General features: G+C 48.3%; 1 protein-coding gene across 2 annotated transcripts in view; it reads left to right on the top strand.

The window, feature by feature from the left end:
• The window catches only part of LOC119372472 (DNA-binding protein P3A2), a 210,871-nt gene that overhangs the window by 154,493 nt on the left and 36,439 nt on the right, over positions 1-19,939 (top strand). The window contains exons 6-7 of one of the 2 annotated variants that reach the window (XM_037642941.2): positions 289-447; positions 18,671-18,859. In XM_037642941.2, the coding sequence (XP_037498869.1) occupies positions 289-447; positions 18,671-18,859 (348 nt within the window). The remainder of the gene's footprint in view (positions 1-288; positions 448-18,670; positions 18,860-19,939) is intronic. The other variant, XM_037642943.2, reaches the window with a different exon arrangement.

The raw sequence follows: 19,939 nt of genomic DNA, 5'->3' as shown, positions 1-19,939 counted from the left end.
GAAGGCCGCCATTTTGGGAAACCAGAGACTGTGCCAACACTGCGGAGCCAGTGACTGTGCTGTAACATTTTTTTGCGTGAATTCGTTTTTTCGGACGCTATCTCGCCCCTTGAGGGTCCAAAAAGTTGGTCGGCGACTGTATTCTTTTGCTATCACTCATGTTATATGTGCTCTCCGTGCGTAGTGAGATGTGTGTGAACCACAGGTGCCTTCGGCAGATGCATGAAACACCTTTTGTGTTCCATTGCGAGGAATGCGATGAAGACAGTAGTGAACGCTTGTGTGCAGGCACAGCTGCGGGCTTTCATCCCCCTGATGCTGAAGTACTCGACAGGGCGGGGCAAGCCAGGCTGGGGCAAGGAATCGACCCGACCCCTCTGGTGGCCCAGTGACCTGCCCTGGGCCAATGTCCGCAGCGATGCACGCTCCGAGGAGGACAAACAGAAGGTTTGACAGCTTCACTCAGCCTTTGTACACCTCGATACACGAGGGACAATCGTTCGTTACTTTGAAAAATTGATGTCGAAAAATCGTGCTGAAAAGCAGTCGCCTACCTTTGCTGGGTATACAGTCAACTGCCGATTTTTCAGACTCCCGATTTTCTGGACATGCTCGAAAATCTGGACGCTTTTGCGGATTCGTCACCAGCCCCATAGACGTCAATGTATTAGAACGTCTGAAATTTCGGACGCTGAAACTCTTCCGCAGTGCCGTACCAACTTGTTCGCGAGTGGGAGGGCTGGCCTCCCTCACTCACTCATATATATATATGAGTGAGGGAGGAACACATTTATAGGACGTGCGATGAGAGGACCGCTCGTCCTGTCATCGTGTTCCTCCCTTTGTGTGTGTCTTCTCATTCGCGGCCTATATATGTCCTTAAGTAAATAATTATGCATGTCCTTAAGTGAAGACTTATGACAATGGCGGCCTCCCTTGTATATAGTGCAGATTTGTATCCTTCAATGAAATTTCGTTAGTGTCTAGAAGCTGCTTACTAATAATTGCATTTTATAACGTAGGCAACAGTGACTCTACATTTTCTTTTCCCTGATTAGTACTACACTTTTTTGCAGATATTTAGGCTTGCATATCTTATATTTTCTCTTGTTTGCTCCTAGTCAAAATAGTGTTTCTGGCACATTGTTATTATTATTACTATTGTTATATTACTATTATTGTTAACATATCAAGCACAAGTTCTTCTTAAGCAAGAATTTGTGGTAATAGGGGTGTAGTGCATTCTTTATACTCATCGTATTTGTATTTGCAACTTTGCTTGGAGTGTGCGAACCTCATAGTAGAAAACAGCGCAATACAGTCAAACCTCGTTAATACGTACCCGCTTTAAACGTACTAACAGTTAAAGCGTAATTGCGACGAATCTCCGACCGATTCCCATAGAGCCTAGTGCATTGGCTGACCGCTTAAGCCGTAGTGGTTCGCCCTATGCCTACCGGTTAGTGCGTACCCTGCGTACCGCGATAACTTTTTGTGCCATAAAATTTTACTGCGCCGCTCAACTTCCCGACGCCACAATGTGCCGCCAAAGGTCTTCCGTATTTTTTAGAAGTCCGGAGATCGGTCGATCACCGATTCCGACTTCCGCGCGATTGCGGCGACGCCTTTGCGGGTAAGCATCGGGAAAGAACGAAGGCGACGTGGCGGCCACCGACGAACCCGCCGGCATGACTTATCGCCAACAACCTTATCACAGTAAGTATCTTCAGCTATCTGCTCAGGCACGCGGGCGGCGCAGCGCTACTTTTTAAGCCTACTGCACGCTTTTATTAGGCGACAACCTGAACGCGCTGGGCCACCGATCGCTGCCGCCTCGTTGTGCAGGGCCATCTTCAAGGCTGAAGTTCAATTGATGGCGCAAATGCTCGGACAGGGACGAAGAACTTCAGCCATGTACCAACTAGCCCGACAGCAAACACTACTAAGCCGTCATCAGGCGCGTACCGCTTTGTAGAAATGAAAGCAGATCGCTGTTGCGGAGTTAACATTGCGGGTCGTGGGCGCCGACAAAACCTCGCTGCATTGACGCTATTACACTAAACGCACGTGTACGATACAGCAAGCGTAGCGCGGTTGTAACTATACTGCACGCTTTTATTACGCGACCACCCAACGCGCTAGAGCGTCGCGGTGTGCGCATCGCTTGCATGAAGCTCGTCATCGCTGCGTTAAAGGGCCAGTGAACAACCCCGATGTCCAAAAATTCTAATGAAGAGAAATATGCACACTTCTGCTATGTGAACATGCTGCCGCAAGAATTTTGCGAGTACGTGCTATAATAAGGAAGTTACAGGGGTTAGAACATCCGTTTCAGCTGGTTTCAAATTTTCGCGCAGCCCCACCACCCTTCTCCGCCACATGGAGGGAAAGGCGTAGCCCGTCGTCGTGACTCCGCCCACTTCGGCATCGGGACACGACGTCAACAATTGACGTCATGGGCGAGCTCGATCAGTCCACGGCCGGTCTGGAGGTGCGTGCTCGCTCGCGCCTCCAGACTGGCCATGATCAGTCGCAATGCACTTCCGCTTGTTGCGGCTCCTGGTTGTTTATTGTTTATATTGTCGCACATGCTCCGTAACTTGACGGGCAGTTTTCGGCTCTTCACTATTTTTAAACCTTTGTGACAGTTCACAATGCAGCAGGAATGCGTGCTTGCTTTCCAAGACGTCGAAGGGGCGCGAGAGAAGAGCCTGGAGAACCCCGCTTGCCGCGCGAGCAAGCGCGACCCGTCCGAGCTACAGATTCCCCTCTCCCCGCTCGATTTGCAGCCGGCGACTGAACAACGCTTCGCCTCATGTCGAAGGCGAAGTGCGTGCAGGTGCTATGCAGTGCACGGAATATACGCGCGACAACTGTGTGGCCGAAACCGCATCACCGCAGGGCCAAAAAACAAGGCGCAGTTTCGTAGCGGTGGGTGGGAACAGGAACTGACATTAACTTGACAACTGTTTGTTGAGACCTGGTTTAGACCAATCGACGAGCTCAGTGCTACGTCAACTCGCCGATCGCTGAGTTTGCGCCACTGCGCGTACGAGGAGGATTGGTCAGGCGTAGGAAAGAAGCGCGGGAATTGTTTTTCGAATTTAAGGGTCTGCGCGGCGCCCAGCGCTGTAATATTCGGAAAATGTGATCGCCACGGTCTACTGTACGAATTACCGAGCTTGTTTGGGGGGTGTAAAAAAAAGTCGCAGCCTGTTTACGGGTCTTTAACCGAACAAGCTACTCGCTGCATCTGTGCACGATCTGGAGCGAAGTGGGTACGAACAGCATTCCCACGACAAATGCGCGCTTGCGACACAGAAGCGGCCCGGCAGTGGCGGCGTGAGCAGAGTAGGCGACGCGCTGCACGCAACTAGCCAGGAGAAGATCGGCTCCACGCGGCCGTACCGTGTCATGTCCGCCCTTGAATATCGTCATGTCTGCCCTTGAATACCGGCACAGTAGCCTTTCCGCCCTCCATGTCAGTGAGGATTCCACGCCCACGATTGTCGAACAGCACTGACCCGGTGATGTTAGACTGCGACGACAGTCCTACTCAGTTTACAACGTTGGCCTACAGTGTGGTCTCTTCAGCAGTATTCAAATGCAATTTCAGACATGAAACGAGGGGCTCCAGGTGAGAGAATGGCAGCTCAGCTAATGTGCGGCCAACAATCGAGTCGATCAGCTGGGCCTCGTCTGGCACAAGTATGAGAATGTTCTTGCGGACGACACCACCGATAATTAAATTTGCCCTACACTTGGCAATCGCACGAACGGTTGGAATGCCGTGACTTCCGAAGCCATACAGAGCGGTAGCGTCTTTCAACGTTTCCATTCTGCACTGCACTGCTGCTTATTTGCGCAGTAGGCATCCAGAACTGCCAGTGTCAATCGTGCCGACCAAATTTTTGATGCCATGCCACTTAACCTGCTTCGGGAGCGCACCAGCATCAATCTTTTCTACCGAGACTGCGTTGCTCTCACTTCTGAGGCTACTTTCTTGGCTGTGCCTTTGTGTGTCCTTCCACATTTCAGACATTTTTCTGCACTGTACCTTTCCTCTGGGCAATCCCATCAGATGTGTCCAAATTTCAAACAATTGTAGCGTTTGCGCTCACCGTTTGGATTTGTGACTGGTGGCCGTCTGTCCCGGCTGTCGCACTCGAACGTGTACTGCAGAGGCACCTCGAGTCGCTCCACTGAAGTGCTCCCGTCGGTCACGGTCGATCCTCAAACTCCTGTATAGGCTTCCCAAGCAATGCTTAGCGGCGCTGCTGCTCTTGACAGGCAGCGCCATCTCTGGCAGAAAAAGAGAAACTGGGGTGTTAGCAGCGCGCGTTTTCCCTTCTCTCCACCGCGTTGCTGCTCGCTTCTGTGCACGTGCAGAGCTCTTGCTGTGCACTTGCAGCGCCTCACAATGTACCGCTTGCAGTGCGGCTTCAAAAGGATTTTCAAGCTTGACTGGCACTTCCGCAAAGCGAACTTGATAAAATGAGAAAGGCTCGTCAATCACGTTAACGGTGAAGAGCAGACGATCGACGACAACGACGCCCGACTCAAAGCGAAATGCATTTCCCAAGTCGCGATTACACCGTGTAGGACGTATACCTCGAGGTAAGTCTCATTCTGTCATGTTAAAGATGAATAATGGTCCACATGCACTCCGAAATGAAGCCGTACACGCTATCGATGTTCTGTGGCGTAGACTACGAATCATATGATTGTTGTTTTGATATGGCATGCTCACAGTAGCAGCCGTGTACTTTCGTGAACAAACGTTTGCGGTGTGCGAAAAAAAGATTATACAGCCATGCAACCGCCGATTAAGACACGAGGCAGCTAGCTGAGCTTCAACCACTGTGAAGCAAGATGAACTGCTCGCCTCGTTTTTTCGGCTCTCGCGTCATGCTTGCAGTCTCTTTTTACGATATCGACTTGACAGGCATATAAAACCTGCTGCGTGAACGGGGCTAGAAAATCGCACAAAGTCAGAAGGTGGTTACTTCAAGGTTGCAATTGCAAAGCATGTATTAAGTGCCAGTTATATTTAGCGGCTTAAATATATATGACCCTAATAAAGTGACAAAAACAAAGCAAACCTGCAGAACGATGTCAAAGCTTGCTGCAAATGCACAGACGTCCGTTCCGGCGTGATAAAGCAGCCTTCCCGACGCGTGAAATGCAGGCGCCGAACTTCTGACAACGTGGAGAGTTCAGTTGAATTCAACGAACCGCGCAACGCTAACGGTATAGCACGAATGTGAAGTTCAACAACCACGGGTAGGTCTCACGAGCACGGGGAATCAAAACACAAGGTTGCTTCACCTACAACCGTAACTGGACTTTAACAATACGAGAAGACAGCGAGTAATCATTACTGTAGTCGCTGCGTGCATGCGCCGCGTTACTTACCGATTCAGGTAGTCGGAACGAACGAAAGCGATGAACTCAGACAGCCAAAATAGAAGGCGAGACAGCGCTGTCAGCTATCCACGCTTGCCGCCTTTATTTCTCGCGCGACACGCCTGGGAACCGATAGAGTTTAACACGTGAATCGTGTGCCTTGGTGTTGTCTGCACTGTTGTGGCTGGCCACTAAACCGCAATACAGTAAAACCTCGGTAATTTGTACTCGGTTAATTGGGAATCCCGGATAATTTGTATTATTTGCGCGGTCCCAAATTTTTACATGTAAATTTAACCGGATAATTGGTGCGGCCAGTCTGCGACTTCCCGGTTAATTGGCACACTTGGCCGCGACTTCCAAGATATGCAAAGGGTGTTGCGAATCTCGGAGGCTGTAACTAAAACATGCATTTTTTTTTTTTTTTTGATGTACGGATCTCGAAGGCCATGTTTTTTTTTTTTACCGGAAATACGTCGTAGACGCCATGTTTTAGCAGTTGCCAGGCGGCGATGCGTGCGGTTGCGATCATGATCATCATCATCTCAACAGCGATGTTAGCCACTCTAGCGAAGTGAATGTTTTGTGGAGTCTTTGTGCCATTCGGATGTCGGCTGGCGAGCATTGTGCGATTCGGTGCGACTGCTCCATTTGTCTCCTGTCTCCGCTTGAGTGTCTTCCCTGTGAATTAGTTGATTGAGGTGTGCTTGGAAGGAAGATGCCGAAGTACAAGAGCTTGTCCCTGCACGAAAAGGTGTGCTTAATTGAAGAGGCCAGCAAGTCGACGGCGTCAAGAACGGCTCTCGCCGAAAAGCACCACGTGCCTCTGTCAACGCTGTGCAACATCATCAAGAATAAGGAGAAAATTCTCGATGCTTACAGCAAGACGCACTCGTCAAAGCGTACACGAGTACGCCCGCCTACGTACGCCGACGTTGAAGCAGCTCTGATCGACTGGCTGCAGAAAGCCAACGCAGCACACCTTCCTGTGAATGGGACCATATTGCGTGAGAAGGCCAACCAGCTGGCTGGGCTGCAACTTGGACATTCTGAGTTTAAATGCAGCAATGGATGGAGCGCAACAACCTGACATTCGTGACTGTTTGTGGCGAGCGCGGATCAGTCTGTTGTCGACGGCTGGAAGCAGCACACCTTGGCTCCACTACTCGCCAAGTACGAAGCAGCAGATGTTTACAACCTTGATGAAGCTGCTCTGTTCTACAAAATGTTGCCTACGAAGACGTTCGCTTTGAAGGAGGCGGACATTAAGGGGCGGAAACAGAACAAAGATAGAATCACTGTTTTGTTTGGTGCAAGCATGTGCGGTGAGCACAAGCTGCCACTGCTTGTTATTGGGAAGACAGAAAAGCCTCGTTGTTTCAAAAATGCACGACTGCCATCCGAGGATGACCTGATCTATAAAAACAACAAGAAAGCTTGGATGACGGCTGCACTCTTTGAAGAATACGTGCGGCACCTTGACCGCAAGTTTGCGGCCGCAGGGCGCAGCGTTTTGTGCGTCGTCGATAATTGCCCAGCTCACGGCGACATTCAGAACCTGCAGGCAATCAGGCTGGTCTTTCTACCCCCGAACACGACGTCGCTATCGCAGCCGATGGACCAGGGCGTCATACACCATACCAGGAAAATATATCGCTACAGTCTGTTGAAGCGAATGCTCCTTTGCTATGACAACGGAAAGGAGTATAACATTGACCTCCTCGGTGGTATTTGCCTCATTGTTCACGCATGGAGGCAGGTGGAGGCCACCGTTATTCGACGGTGTTTTGAGCACACCGGTTTTGTGAAAGAAGAGGCAACCTCCGCTGAGTTTGCTGTCACCGCTGTCACTTGCCCGTTTGATGAAGAAGGGGAGACTCTCTGCGCTCGATATGAGGCTTTGCACGCGGACGAGGAGTGCACTCCAATCGGATTCTCCGAGTACGCAAATGTCGAGTGCACAGTGCAGACGTGTTACGCCGACATCGACAGCGAGATAGCTGCGAGATCGACCGATTCGGCCTCTAATGTTGACAGCGATGACGAGCCCTCCCGAGCACCCCCTTTGGCGGATGTCATCGATGCCTTGAGTGTTGTGCGCAGCTTCGTCGAGTGCAATGGCGGCGAGGCTCAGATGCTGCGCCTCATTGACAGGCTGGAAAATATGACTTTCAGTGCTGGGAACTACCGAACGCGTCAGTCACGCATGGAGGAATTTTTCTCCAAGTAGGCTGACTTGCCACAATAAAGGTGTGACTTCCGTACATCACGTTTTCTGGCTGATTTCTTTGGTTTCGCGTTGTTTCGGATAATTGGGAATCCCGCTTAATTGGGATATTTTTCTCGGTCCCGAGGCCTTCGAATTAACGAGGTTTTACTGTACTTCGGACCTCGCTTGCGCTTCCGCGGGGTCGCTTCTGCCATCGCAGAAATGCGCAGCTTCGCACAACAAGCCTCTCTGTTCAACGTACTAAGCTGACGGCCCCCCAGTCACCCGCACCGAGAGGAGAACGCGTCCGCACGTGCGCTACCGCTACCGTGAAAGGGGCTGAGTCAGCCGCGCCGAAAGTTCAGAGCTTTCCGACAGAGCCGCAGCGCGGCTGGCGCGGCGCCGTCGTCGTGCTGCAAACTTGAGCTTGGGTTCTCTATATCGTGAAGCGGGTCGTCTTTGTCCTCGTGGGATCTCCCAAGAAGCATCGTGCACAATTCCCGCGATTGGAGACCGTTCAACACCTGCTCCCTCGTGTCACAAAAATTCCAGTGTGCATCCCTGCAGAGGTGCAGCTGTGCGTGGAATTACACTGAAACCTCGTTGTAACGAAATACAGTCGACTCTCATTAAACAGAACCTGAAGCGACCAGGAAAATGTGTTATCAGAGGCAGTTGTTCCATTTAGGCAGCAGTTCCATTTAAGAGATTTCTATTTACTGAGAGTCTACTGTAATAGATATAACAAAATTACGGATATAAAAAAGTAAATTAAATCCTTTTCCATCAAGAACCATGCATTTGAGACCTCGTGGTAACGAAGTAAAATTGGCCTGTCAGTGGATAACTGTACTAGTCCACCAAAAAGAAAATGACTACGGTTTGTTAAGTATATCATTTTCTGTGGAGTTCAACACTCCCGCGTCGACCTCACGACCATGTGCAGCTTGGTTGATCGTATGCTTCTCAAAATGCGCACCTTTTTTCGGTCATTTCTCTTGCTTGACATGTACTGCCACCCTGTGGGAATACGTGGAATTTTTTTCTTGCGCCGATGTCTCTTCGGTTTTTTTATGCTTTACTACAGTAGTGCACCGTCTAGTTTTGGTTTTGTTCTTGGGCTGGTTCCCGCTTGTTGCACCCGCAAAACTTTCCGGTTTAGAGTCCTTCAAAAGGTGACCGATTTGTTACTCACTCGTTTATTGCTCCCCGGTACGCAATTACACCTGTTTCCGTGCAGGCGCTGACTGACACAAACGATGCCGCTGTGGTTGCGTCTCCTGTTGCACTTCCGTCTCTTTGGCGATAAGACAAAGGATTATTATAGGTTTCACACTTGTTTTTGCCCTCCAGGCGCTATTAACAACTGCACAGTTATCTTCAGTGCCCTCACCCGCTCAGTTTGCCTGCGCTATGGAAGTGCATGCTGCCGGTTTCTCTGCTGCAAGTGAATCTAGCGGCGATTCCTCCAAATCACCGCCCAACTGCCTAATGAGACCCTGATTCAGTAAATGTCAGCCCTTCATATGAGGGGTTACTTGCCAGTTAAGACTCGGATGCTGATGAGTGAGTGACATCTCCAAAGGCACGAGGGCTTTGCTCCCCCCACGTTTCCACTTAGCGCCACTTATTTTTGTATGTCTGTGAACTACACGGACATTTATTGCAACGCATGAATTTTTAAGGTCGTGTAAATTTTTTTAGAATTTATTTTGCCTGCCCCACTAATAAGCCACGTGTATGTAACAACACAAATGACTTTTTTGTCACTTTATGGTTACCCGAAAAAATTTTAGACAATTTTTTTTATTAAATAGATTCGTCTGAAGAATTTAATTCAGAAATAATAAAATACACACTGGGGGGACACATTTCGGGAAAAATATCGACCCTCAAGTGTTAAACAATGTAAAACTACTCCCGCGTAAAATTAACTGCTTAAAAAGTTGTGTTCGAAAATGTGTGTCAAGCAACTGGTCCAAAAGGCTGATGAGCTGCTCCAAAGTGAGGTTTCAGCTGCGCCAAAATAGTTTCGGTTGATCACATCACTGCTGCCATCACAGAATTTCCTGTCTGGCGAGCCGGAAGCAATTTCTCTTCTTTCTCTGACCGTGACAAGTGTCAGCTCTGGTGACTCCATGCTCCAGTATGGCTAGCCGTGATGACGTGATGTGCCAAAACATTCAAAATGGCCATTTGTGCGTCACCGAAAACATTCAGAACGGTGGCTTCTGCGTCCCCCAACGGAGCCACAGAGCGCAGCAGCCGTGGAAACATCACATCTTGCGCCAGTACGGGAGGAGAAGCTCATACTCTGTTGCGACAGCAGGGAAGCGAAGCTAGCTTTTAAGAACATGCTGTAATTACTCTTTCACGGTGCACTCACGCTTACCGTGTTTACGTGGGAAGCAGCGCGCTTTAGACAAGGCACGAAGAAAGACGGGACGACCGCTGCTTTTCGTGCCTTGTCTAAAGTGCGCTGCTTCCCACGTAAACATGCACTATCACCAACTTGCCCAACATTCAACTTTACTGAGCTTCACGCTTACCAGTACATTTTCTAGATTCTTGAGGTACTGGCTTCTCATTCGATGCAAAAAAGTGACAATTGGAAGTTCCTTTTTATACTTTTTTGTTCTTTATGTAATTATTCAAAATTTCATTTAGCTGGTCACTGGAGTCACAACATTTTAAGTCTTCCCAAGTTCGGATTTTCTGCGCTTATTAACAAATTTCATATGCACTCTCTGTTAAGTTTATTGGGAAGAGTAAGCCTTTAAGGCCTACAACTATGGAAGTTTAGGTACAGTAAAAGTGGGGGCCAAAAGGCCTCACGTTGTCGTGGTGTTACGTGGAGCCGAGACCCGAACTCACTGTGAACACAACGCAAACTGTTTATTCCCCCAGCCCTGCTCTCCTCACTTCTGCTCGCAGCAGTACGGCTGGTGCAGCACCCGGTATCGGTTGTCACACGTGCTACTGCCACATGTGTTTATTTAATTGTTTTGATGTGATCGCTCACAAAAGCTGCATGGCATGCAGGCTGCTCCACAATGTTTGGGAAACCTCTGCATTGTTTTGGACCATTCTGAAGATGACGCGTGCCCCAGCAATAACGCTGGAATTTTCTACAATTCATCTATAATAGACGCATTCTGCCGACAAACGACTGTGATGGCTGCTACCAGTGTACAGCGGGCATTGCTTTTACTTTCAGTGACCTAGTTTTCTGGGCACGGGTTCACCCAACAAAGAGTTTCGTCTGTACCAGTGTGACTGCCGCCTTCTTCATCGTCACAACCAGTACAGAACAAAACCTATGTAACTCCCTATAAAACTGATTACATACTTGAAATTAGCACAAAGAGCTCTGTAAATGTTCCAAGTTTCATTGCTTCAAGTAAAATGTTCATTTGCAGCCTTGAAGTAAACCATCCACAAATTCTCTCCCAGCTTCCCCTGAACCTTTTTTTGGATCTCCCCTTAAGGGAGACCAAAAAATCATCAAAGAAAAAAAGAGTTCTTTTATTGCGTTATTAAAATCTGCAGCTATTCTCTCATGTATAAAGTCTACCTCGAGTTTTATAAGATCAGTATTTCCTCCGCAGTTTATGCGAGCTGAATCTGATCTGTTTTTGGGTCTCTTATTTAGCTTGTGAGAGTGCTATCTCATGATCTAGGACGGCTATAGTTGTAATTATTTTTTTAGCATAAAGCCCATACTGTCTATCACAAAGTACTCGAAGCAGAATTCTCATTTTCAGCTTACAGATTCTTTAAATTTGTTTTTGTTTTTTTTTTCTTTATGGGAGTGATGGTACACACATTTAACTTTGATCAATTTCAGAATGACCAGTTGTGATTTGATTCAAGAGCGGCCGGCACTTGTTGCACATTGCAGTATCTAGCCATCTGGTAATAGTATTCACTTTGCGCTGACAGATTTGCAATAGAGGCAGCCCTGCAACACTTTCTGAGCGTGCTCGGTAGTTGAGCATGTGTGCCCCACATTGTAGGCCAGCAGGCGGCAAGGAAGTTTCCAAGTCGGCCTTGCTCTCCCTCGATGCCACAAGCTCAGTTTTACAGCGAAAGCTGTTATGAGATCATTTCACCGGCCGTTTTTGGTGCCGTAGTTGTCCGCCGCCGCCGCCGCCGCCGCCGCCGCCGCCGCCGCCGCTGCCGCCGCCGCCGCCGCTGCCGCTGCCGCCGCCGCCGCCGCCGCCGCCGCCGCCGGTGTCCGTAACCAGTATCGCTCGAAATAAGAAAAAAAACTAAATAAGAAAAAAATTCCAGGATGGAACGAGGTTCGAACCTGGGCCCTCTGCGTGGGAGCCCAGTATTCAACCTCTGAGCCATGCCGGTGCTTGAAACTGCTTTGCAAAAAGGTCCTATACAGGCTTCATGTCGGGAAGGAACCACATTAGCATATGCAATATAGCGTGGTAGAAGAGTAAAATAAGCACCAAGCGTCGCACAACACGAATTATGTAACCAGGCGTCATACAATGCGAATTGCGCAACGAGTAGGTTGTTGAATGCTTCCAACCCATTACAAAGAGCTCTGCCATAATTCTTCATCGTCATCACGCACATCGTCAACGAAGTACGCATAATGCCTTACATGCGTTTAGCAGGTACCACGGCTGTCTGTAAAATGACGAAAAATGGCACAGTGCCTACTGCCCTACTTCTCAAAAATTACAATGATTTATAGCGTAGTGGGTTCCTCGCAAGTGCACTTCTGTTGGTTGCCAAGGAAGCCCATAAGGCTCCCATGATCCATTTCCTCAGGGTCTCAATAAAGTAAATTCTCTCTCTCTCTCGCTCTACGTTTTTCCGGTTAAAGTGTGTTATAAAGCGTGGTGGGACAGTTAAATAACGACCGGGCGTCACACAACATGCATTACGTAACTAGTGGGTCGTTTAAAGCTTCCAACCCATTACAAAGGGCGCAACCATAATTATTCATCGTCATCAACCGCCGCATCAACAAACTGCACATAATCGCTTACATATGGTACCTCGCTTCTTCGCAGAACAACGAATAATGTCGCGCTGGGTGCTTCCAAACTTCCCAAAAATTACGCTTTGTGGCGTAGTGGGTACGTTGCTAATATACCTGTATTAGTAGCCACAGGAGAGTTTATAACGCGCTGTAGAAAAGCCGCTCTTCCAGCTTTCGCTGTGACTGTGCTGCGCTTTCCGCGCAGGCCTGGCGTTTTTTTACTGCAACAGCGGCACCAATTGCTCCAATTTGATACAATTCCTTATTTTTATGCCACGCTGAGCCAAAATAACCGACTAGGTCCCAGATACATATTTTAGTTGCGCTAATTTTAGCGAGAAATGGAGGCCGCCTTGACCACCTGCAGTTTTTGGGCATCATCTAATCTAATTGAGAATCGCAGACCCTAACCCTAACCTTACCCCCTCTACGAATGAAAAGACCCTAACCCTAATCCCCACTGCGAAAGAAAAGAAGAAAGGACAGCGGTTCTAAAATTTCGTGGCCTTGTTCTATCGCATGCAGAATGCTTTTTAAGCCACTTTCACCACAGTACACCGGTACCATGCAGAAAAGCATACTAAAATTTGGAAGGGGCTATCGGTACTAGCAGTCACGGGACGCTGCACATTTGGTTCCCTAACCCATTAAGGCCAAAGCAAAAACTATTTGTTGAATTTAATTGAAATTTCGTGCACTTATCTAACTACGGTAGACAACGACATATGGCAATTTTCATAGAGTTACATCTATTCCTTCAGAAGTTATGACACTGTGAATGACATAATGCAGCGCTAAAAACACACACATCGCAAAGTAAGGAACACAAACCGACGGGACAGGTGCTACTCACAACTTTAATGAAGACTACAAGATTGTGGCACATATATACACATCCCAATGCGCAAACGCAACATCGCATACCATAGGGGGCGTATCATATCAAAGATTTGAAAAAATTGTGTTCCGCATTGTACAAGAAGACTGACGTCTGACTGACGCAATCATCATTCTTCTCTTTGATGTAGAAAGCCTCGAGAAGTTCACGCGCCGTTTTATCATGGCTTCTGCCCAGAATCCTCACATCATTAAATCTTGGCACACAAGAGCAGAGCTCGGACGAACACAGGAAAAAACGATGTAGACAGAAGGAGCGCTCCTTCTGTCTACATCGTTTTTTCCTGTGTTCGTCCGAGCTCTGCTCTTGTGTGCCAAGATTTAATGATGTGAGGATTCTGGGCAGAAGCCATGATAAAACGGCGCGTGAACTTCTCGAGGCTTTCTACATCAAAGAGAAGAATGATGATTGCGTCAGTCAGACGTCAGTCTTCTTGTACAATGCGGAACACAATTTTTTCAAATCTTTGATATGATACGCCCCCTATGGTATGCGATGTTGCGTTTGCGCATTGGGATGTGTATATATGTGCCACAATCTTGTAGTCTTCATTAAAGTTGTGAGTAGCACCTGTCCCGTCGGTTTGTGTTCCTTACTTTGTGGTGTGTGTGTTTTTAGCGCTGCATTATGTCATTCAGCAAGCACCAACTCGACCAACAACACGTTCTTCTGCATTATGATACTGTACTTTATAAACTACACTGGGCTCTTGCGATATTAGTGCAAGCTGGCTTGGCACAAGAATAGCAAGCATGCTTGGCCCTTGCCATACTAATACCAAAGTTGTTTTGGCACATGTAACTTGTTGAAGCAGCGACGCATCATGCAAAGCGTTGCACCATACTTTTCACAGCATCATTTCTATTTATCACAGACAGTGCACTTCAACCGTTGTTCAGTATTCTTGTGAAAATGCCCATATGGATCTAGGGGACTGGCAGGCACACTGGACACGGAAGACCTCTTGATAGTTCTATTGTGTACACAGCACAGGTAGTATCTTGCAAGTATGCAGGTGAATGACAGCAGTCGACGCATAGAGGGTCCGCTAACCTCCAGTAGGTTGGCAGATCCTCTCTGCATTCAGTGCAGCAATGTTGGTGACCTGTGTGAAGAGGGCCTTCCATCACTTTTTCCCACGAATGAAAATTCTGTAGTTATACGCAGCTTGATTGTGGAGGTGAATCTCTCCCATGCCAATATTTCTCTAGCTGCTGACGATGTTTCGTGATGGCACTATGTTTTTCTTTTGAGTCTATCATCTGCTTACAGAGCGTAGTGGCTCGACTGTGTCATAGTTCATCGCCATAGCAACTCTGCTATTGTCTTTACCCTTTACGAAAAGAAACTTGTTTCCCGGATCAAAACAGAAGCAGTCTTCCCGATTTCTTTCGTTCCGTCAGGCAGAAGGCGTTCATTCGCACACCCGTCTTCCCCTTCCTCCTGAGCCGTTTCGGAGTGACAATTACTTCACCGAGAGGCTCTCGTATATCCCTGCCGGCATCTGTTGCAGTCTCCCGAGTCTCAAATGGCCGTGAAAACGGCATTCTTCCGAAGAAAATACCTGGTTTGACCTCTGAGGCAACCTACAGCACAATGCACATGTAAGCTCTCACAAAGGTCCAGTATCCTGCGAAAAGTACACCAACATTTGATTACCCCCTCAGAGCAAAACTGTGCACTACAGCTGATTCCTGCGCTTCGCTGCTATTATATTGTTCTTTCTGAAGCACAATCAATCTCTTATTTCAATATATACAGTGTGAAACCTTAAATGATTGAGAAAACGTAGTAGTCGTCACATGCGTTCAACGGGCGCTCGTTTTCCAAAAGTTTAACAACTCGTAACACAGAAAAAATTGTGCTGAGTCAATATGTTCGATTAGGAGTGTCTTGCTGTGTCATGAGTAAAGGGGCACGGGGCGCGTGCCGGACAGCGCAATGCGTCGATGGTGTGCGGGAAATGGAAAGGTACCCGATGGTGTGCACTCCCGCCACGTCGACGCAAGCCATTGGCCGGCGAAAGGCGCGTGCCACGCGACCCGAACTGAGGTGCGGAACCCCAGAGGAACGAGCAGGCATTGTTCGGTGGAGTCGTCGAGGAGCAAGGTGGTGCAAGCCAGCGTCGCGCCCGCGACGAGAGCAGCAAGGTTGAGTTCTGGAGGCAGCGTTGTGCATGTCCCGGGAGGGTGGCGTCGACCTTGGTGCCTACCGAGCGAGGCTTCCCGGGCTTGCGGCAGCCTCACCACACAGTTCTCGTGGCACCTGCAGCACTACCACAGCTCGGCAAGACGACGGCGACCCACCGACAATCACCGGAGAGCCACGTCGACAGTTCGACCCGGTGGCACCAAGGGGAGGCCAGGAGTTAGGCCTAACTGGACGAGACAGATGTTCTCGACGAAGGGCCGGAGGATCGGCGACGAGGACCCCAAGACGTCGACAGCAGCTGTGACGACGGGGCAGGGCGTCGATCTTCGCATCAAATCGAGGCGACGGGCAACACGAACCGTAAGAACGTTCGATTCGCGTAGCGAGACTGAGGCGCCATAGTGGCCAGACTTTCGGGCCAGTAGAGCCGAACTTAGTTAGAAGTGTTTGTTGTATTCTTTTGTACCGCTTGGCGGTTTTGGACATGTTACTCCTGATTGTAAATTTTTAGTGTGTTAATTTTTTGGTTTGCCGTGGTGTGGGATATAAAGTTGGTTTGCTGTGACGCCACGGTCTCCGGCCTCGCTTTCTCTCCCAACTCCATCACATATTGCAAGCGCTCCCGAGATACGCGACATGCTGCAACCTTTAGCGTCACAAATGCTAATCAGAAAAATTATAATATGGGATAGTATATTTTCTATTCCAAAAAAATAAAGTGTGCTTTGTAAAGTACGCTGGGCACAATCTTTGATCTCGTGTCACTCACGAGATCAAAGATTGTGCATGGCTTCAGCGTCACCTATTTTCAAAACCAAATGGTATTTTCTGTACTGGGGATGACCCCCAGCGCGAGAACGGCGTTTATTTCATGAAATAAGGGCGAGTTGATGCCATGCGCAGTCTTTGAGCTCGTGAGGCCACGCGCTTCCGTGTGGCAAGTCATTGAGCAAGACTGTACATATTTTTGTTTTCTTCTCTCAAAGTAAGTCTTGTTTCTTATACTGCTTCAAAATTTGGGATTTCCTGCTGAGAAATGGGGCTTTTTTCCCCATAACCTGCTCCAAATCCTATTTCAGCTGTCGCACTCCTGTGCATCATAAGCATGCACACATGGCTGGTTTGAGCATCGTGAGTTGTATGGTTACCGTGGCCGCCACCACGATGGGCCCATCCCGCTCTTTGTAGTTCTAGAATTACACACGATATAGAATTCGGGGGTGCAACAGGGGCGGCAATTTGATAAAGTTCTCATTTTTTGTGCCAGCTCAGCCATAACTGTGAGATTTGTTGAAATTACGCCACACTGTGCCAAAATGCCTGGCCAGCCTCAATATGTTCTCAGTTGCACTAAATTTAGCAAGCTGCAAACGGCAGGGCATCATCATCATCCAGTCCAATCCAGAAGTGCAGACCCTAACCCGAAGTAGAGTGTGCTAGAGCTATCGAGTAGCATGACTGTGCCTCGCCACCCGGTGCCTTCTGCATCAACCGTAGCGGCGGCACTGCAGTCGCTCGCTACTGAAAGCGCAGTGCGTAAGAACGGCTAGGCGCGTCGGCGGCACGATGCACATTTCGTTGCGTGTCTGTTGTTATTAAGTCTAGCGCTTGTCATCGTGAGCCTTGATGGACGAAACTTGAAAGATTTCATAAATGCCTTTGAGCGATACTGCAAATCATTCCTCGTAGCTGAAGCGACTGCTGGAAGGTATGCCAAATATAAAAATCGAAACGGGCCGATTGCCACTGTGAAGATTCACGATCTCGGTTTAATGGAGCCAAACACATTGCTGGGCTAGTTGCTACATTACTCGGAATTAACGAGACACTGAGCCACCGCCAGGAGAAACAGAAAGGGCGTCCCTTATTCTGATTTCTCCCGTCTCGGTTCTTTCTTCCGGCAGCGGTTTAACATCTAATTTAGTTAGAGTAACTGAGCCGCTTTATTAGCAGTTAGCTGGGCTCGGAAAGCTGTGTGCTTAAAATATTATCTTGTCAAAAGCGTGCAAAACGTTTACCGTTTGCAAAGCTGTGTATTGTGGGTCTCTTTTCAAATGCGCTGTGTAAGTTGACTTTTTCGACATTATGAGGGCTCAAGGATATCTGAAGTCTAACGTAATTTGACCGCGTACAAATAACGGTCGTCTACAGGGATGGTCATGCACTAGGATGTAGCACGGATATTGTTAACGAGGCAAGGACATTACTGCCCGTATTTGTGGGTATACACCGGCTGTCCCAGCTAACTTGGACCAAGATTTAAAAAAAAAAAAAAAAAAGTGCATTCTAGGACATTTGTACCTGTTGTTTATTAGTGGTAGTTGCGTGTACATATAACATGTATTTTTTCATGCCTAAGCACTAATTAATTAACTTTAATTAGCAAACATTTTTTATTCTTGCTCGAATTGGTAAAATATTAACTTCATGTTGTACCTCTCCTGAAATAACCCCAGAATCAAGCATTTATTTTTTGCTGAAATCTGCCTGGTTGTTCTTTCAGAGAAAAAACCAAAGCGCGAGAAACAAAAATGTTTCGAAATAGAGATGTAGGTGGTGATGTCACCCTGAACTTCTCACACCTATCGCCGTGACGCTATAGATTTTAACATCTACTGAAGCCTACGTATTTCCTAATATGTAGGTGAAAATGAAGTACATTGTCCTCTGAGAGGGCCATAGACTTAACGTACCAAGTTTCGGGAGATTTCATCGAGCCAATGTCGCCAAACTACGAAAAATGCACTTTAGAATTCGTGACGGCATTAGAGTTTTCAGATGAATATTTATCAGTCTAAACCGACCGATTGTTTCACTTGTATTGCCAAGCAGTGTTGCTCCTCCTCACACGGCAAGAAGGAGAGGGCAGAATGAGTGCATCAAACTCGTGTTCAACCTCTGGGTGATTAGGGCCCTTTCTTATTGTACTCTGCACTGGAAGCACGATTGAGTGATTGGGATCAAGGAAAGGCGAGCTACAGCGTCGGCCTGCCTGACCCAGCAGGTGTCGTGGACGCACGCCCTGCGCCAGATAGTGATCAACTGCTACCGCTTCCATGGCCGAGAGGACCTGCTGCCGGCCTTCGAGGAGGACGACAAGGACAAAGGCAGCAAGAGCCCCACACCACAGCTGAGCCAGCAGCCAGTCACCGAGGCGGCCCTGTCGGCACCCGCCGTGCGCATCGACAAGGTGGGCCTCCACGTATCTGTGTTACACAGTGACAGCGAGCGGGTGACACCCTCGAAAGAACCCGTTGCTTTTGCCTCCGATTTTATCACTTCATGCATCTTGTGTGGTTGAGCGCAAAGCCCCAGCAACAGTGTGCGTGCGAGGCAGCTAGTGCGAAAGTGGCAAAACTCGCTTGGCCACCTAAGGCGCAGGAAAACTGCGCGGTGAGCGCGATGCAAAAATACCGGCCCTGATTTTTCTGCAATGCCTTCGTGCTGGGCCCTTCGGCTGCACTAGCATATTGGGCGTGAGGACATGCTGTGCTGCCGCCATGCGGAGGCTTTCGTGTGACGTGCGACGTTAGATTGCTCGGGCCACAGCCACTTCCCTTTTATTGTAATTGTTGTACAAAATGTGAAATAACTGCTCCGAAGAAATATTACGTTCCTCATAATGACTTAATAAAAACACCGTCCCGACAGCTGCCGTCGCCTGCTATGGACATCGATAGGGAAGCCACGGGAGCCGAGCATGCTGCTTTCGTAAAACGTAAAAAACCAAAACAATGATTGTTCGCGGGCCAGTTGGTACGTCTTGAACGTAAAACAGAGTGCTTAGACAGGACAGAAAGTCTGTGTGCTTCTTGTAACTTTGTCCTGTTTAAGCGCGCTGTTTTACGTTGGTAAAAAACCATTTTGTGATGAAAATGTAGGTTCGACACACCGGTGTTCCTTTCGATGCATTCTTGAGTCCAGCAAGCGCTGCGTAGTCAGTCCTGAAAGCGGACTTTCCACGTTGGCCAGCGTGTGTGAGTGACACCATACCATTTGGGGCTGGACTGCTCGGTAGGCATTGTTGGCGAAGCTCCATGTAGTGTGTGGGAGTGGTAACCAAGCCATAGCTTGAGACTGCACCAGCGAGCCCAAACTGTCCTTTATTCAACTTCATTGTCAGCTAGATGGACCAACCAGCACATTGAATAGTGGCTACCTTGTCAAAATCTGGTAGCAGTACATTCATGTGCATCTTTATTTTGAACCCACGAATTTGGGTGCACATTAGATTTGTGTAAATATGGTACCTGAATACATAGTTTTTATC

This window comes from Rhipicephalus sanguineus, chromosome 10 (assembly GCF_013339695.2).
Source record: "Rhipicephalus sanguineus isolate Rsan-2018 chromosome 10, BIME_Rsan_1.4, whole genome shotgun sequence".
NCBI lineage: Eukaryota > Metazoa > Arthropoda > Arachnida > Ixodida > Ixodidae > Rhipicephalus > Rhipicephalus sanguineus.
This window is presented reverse-complemented; position numbering and strand designations above follow the sequence as displayed.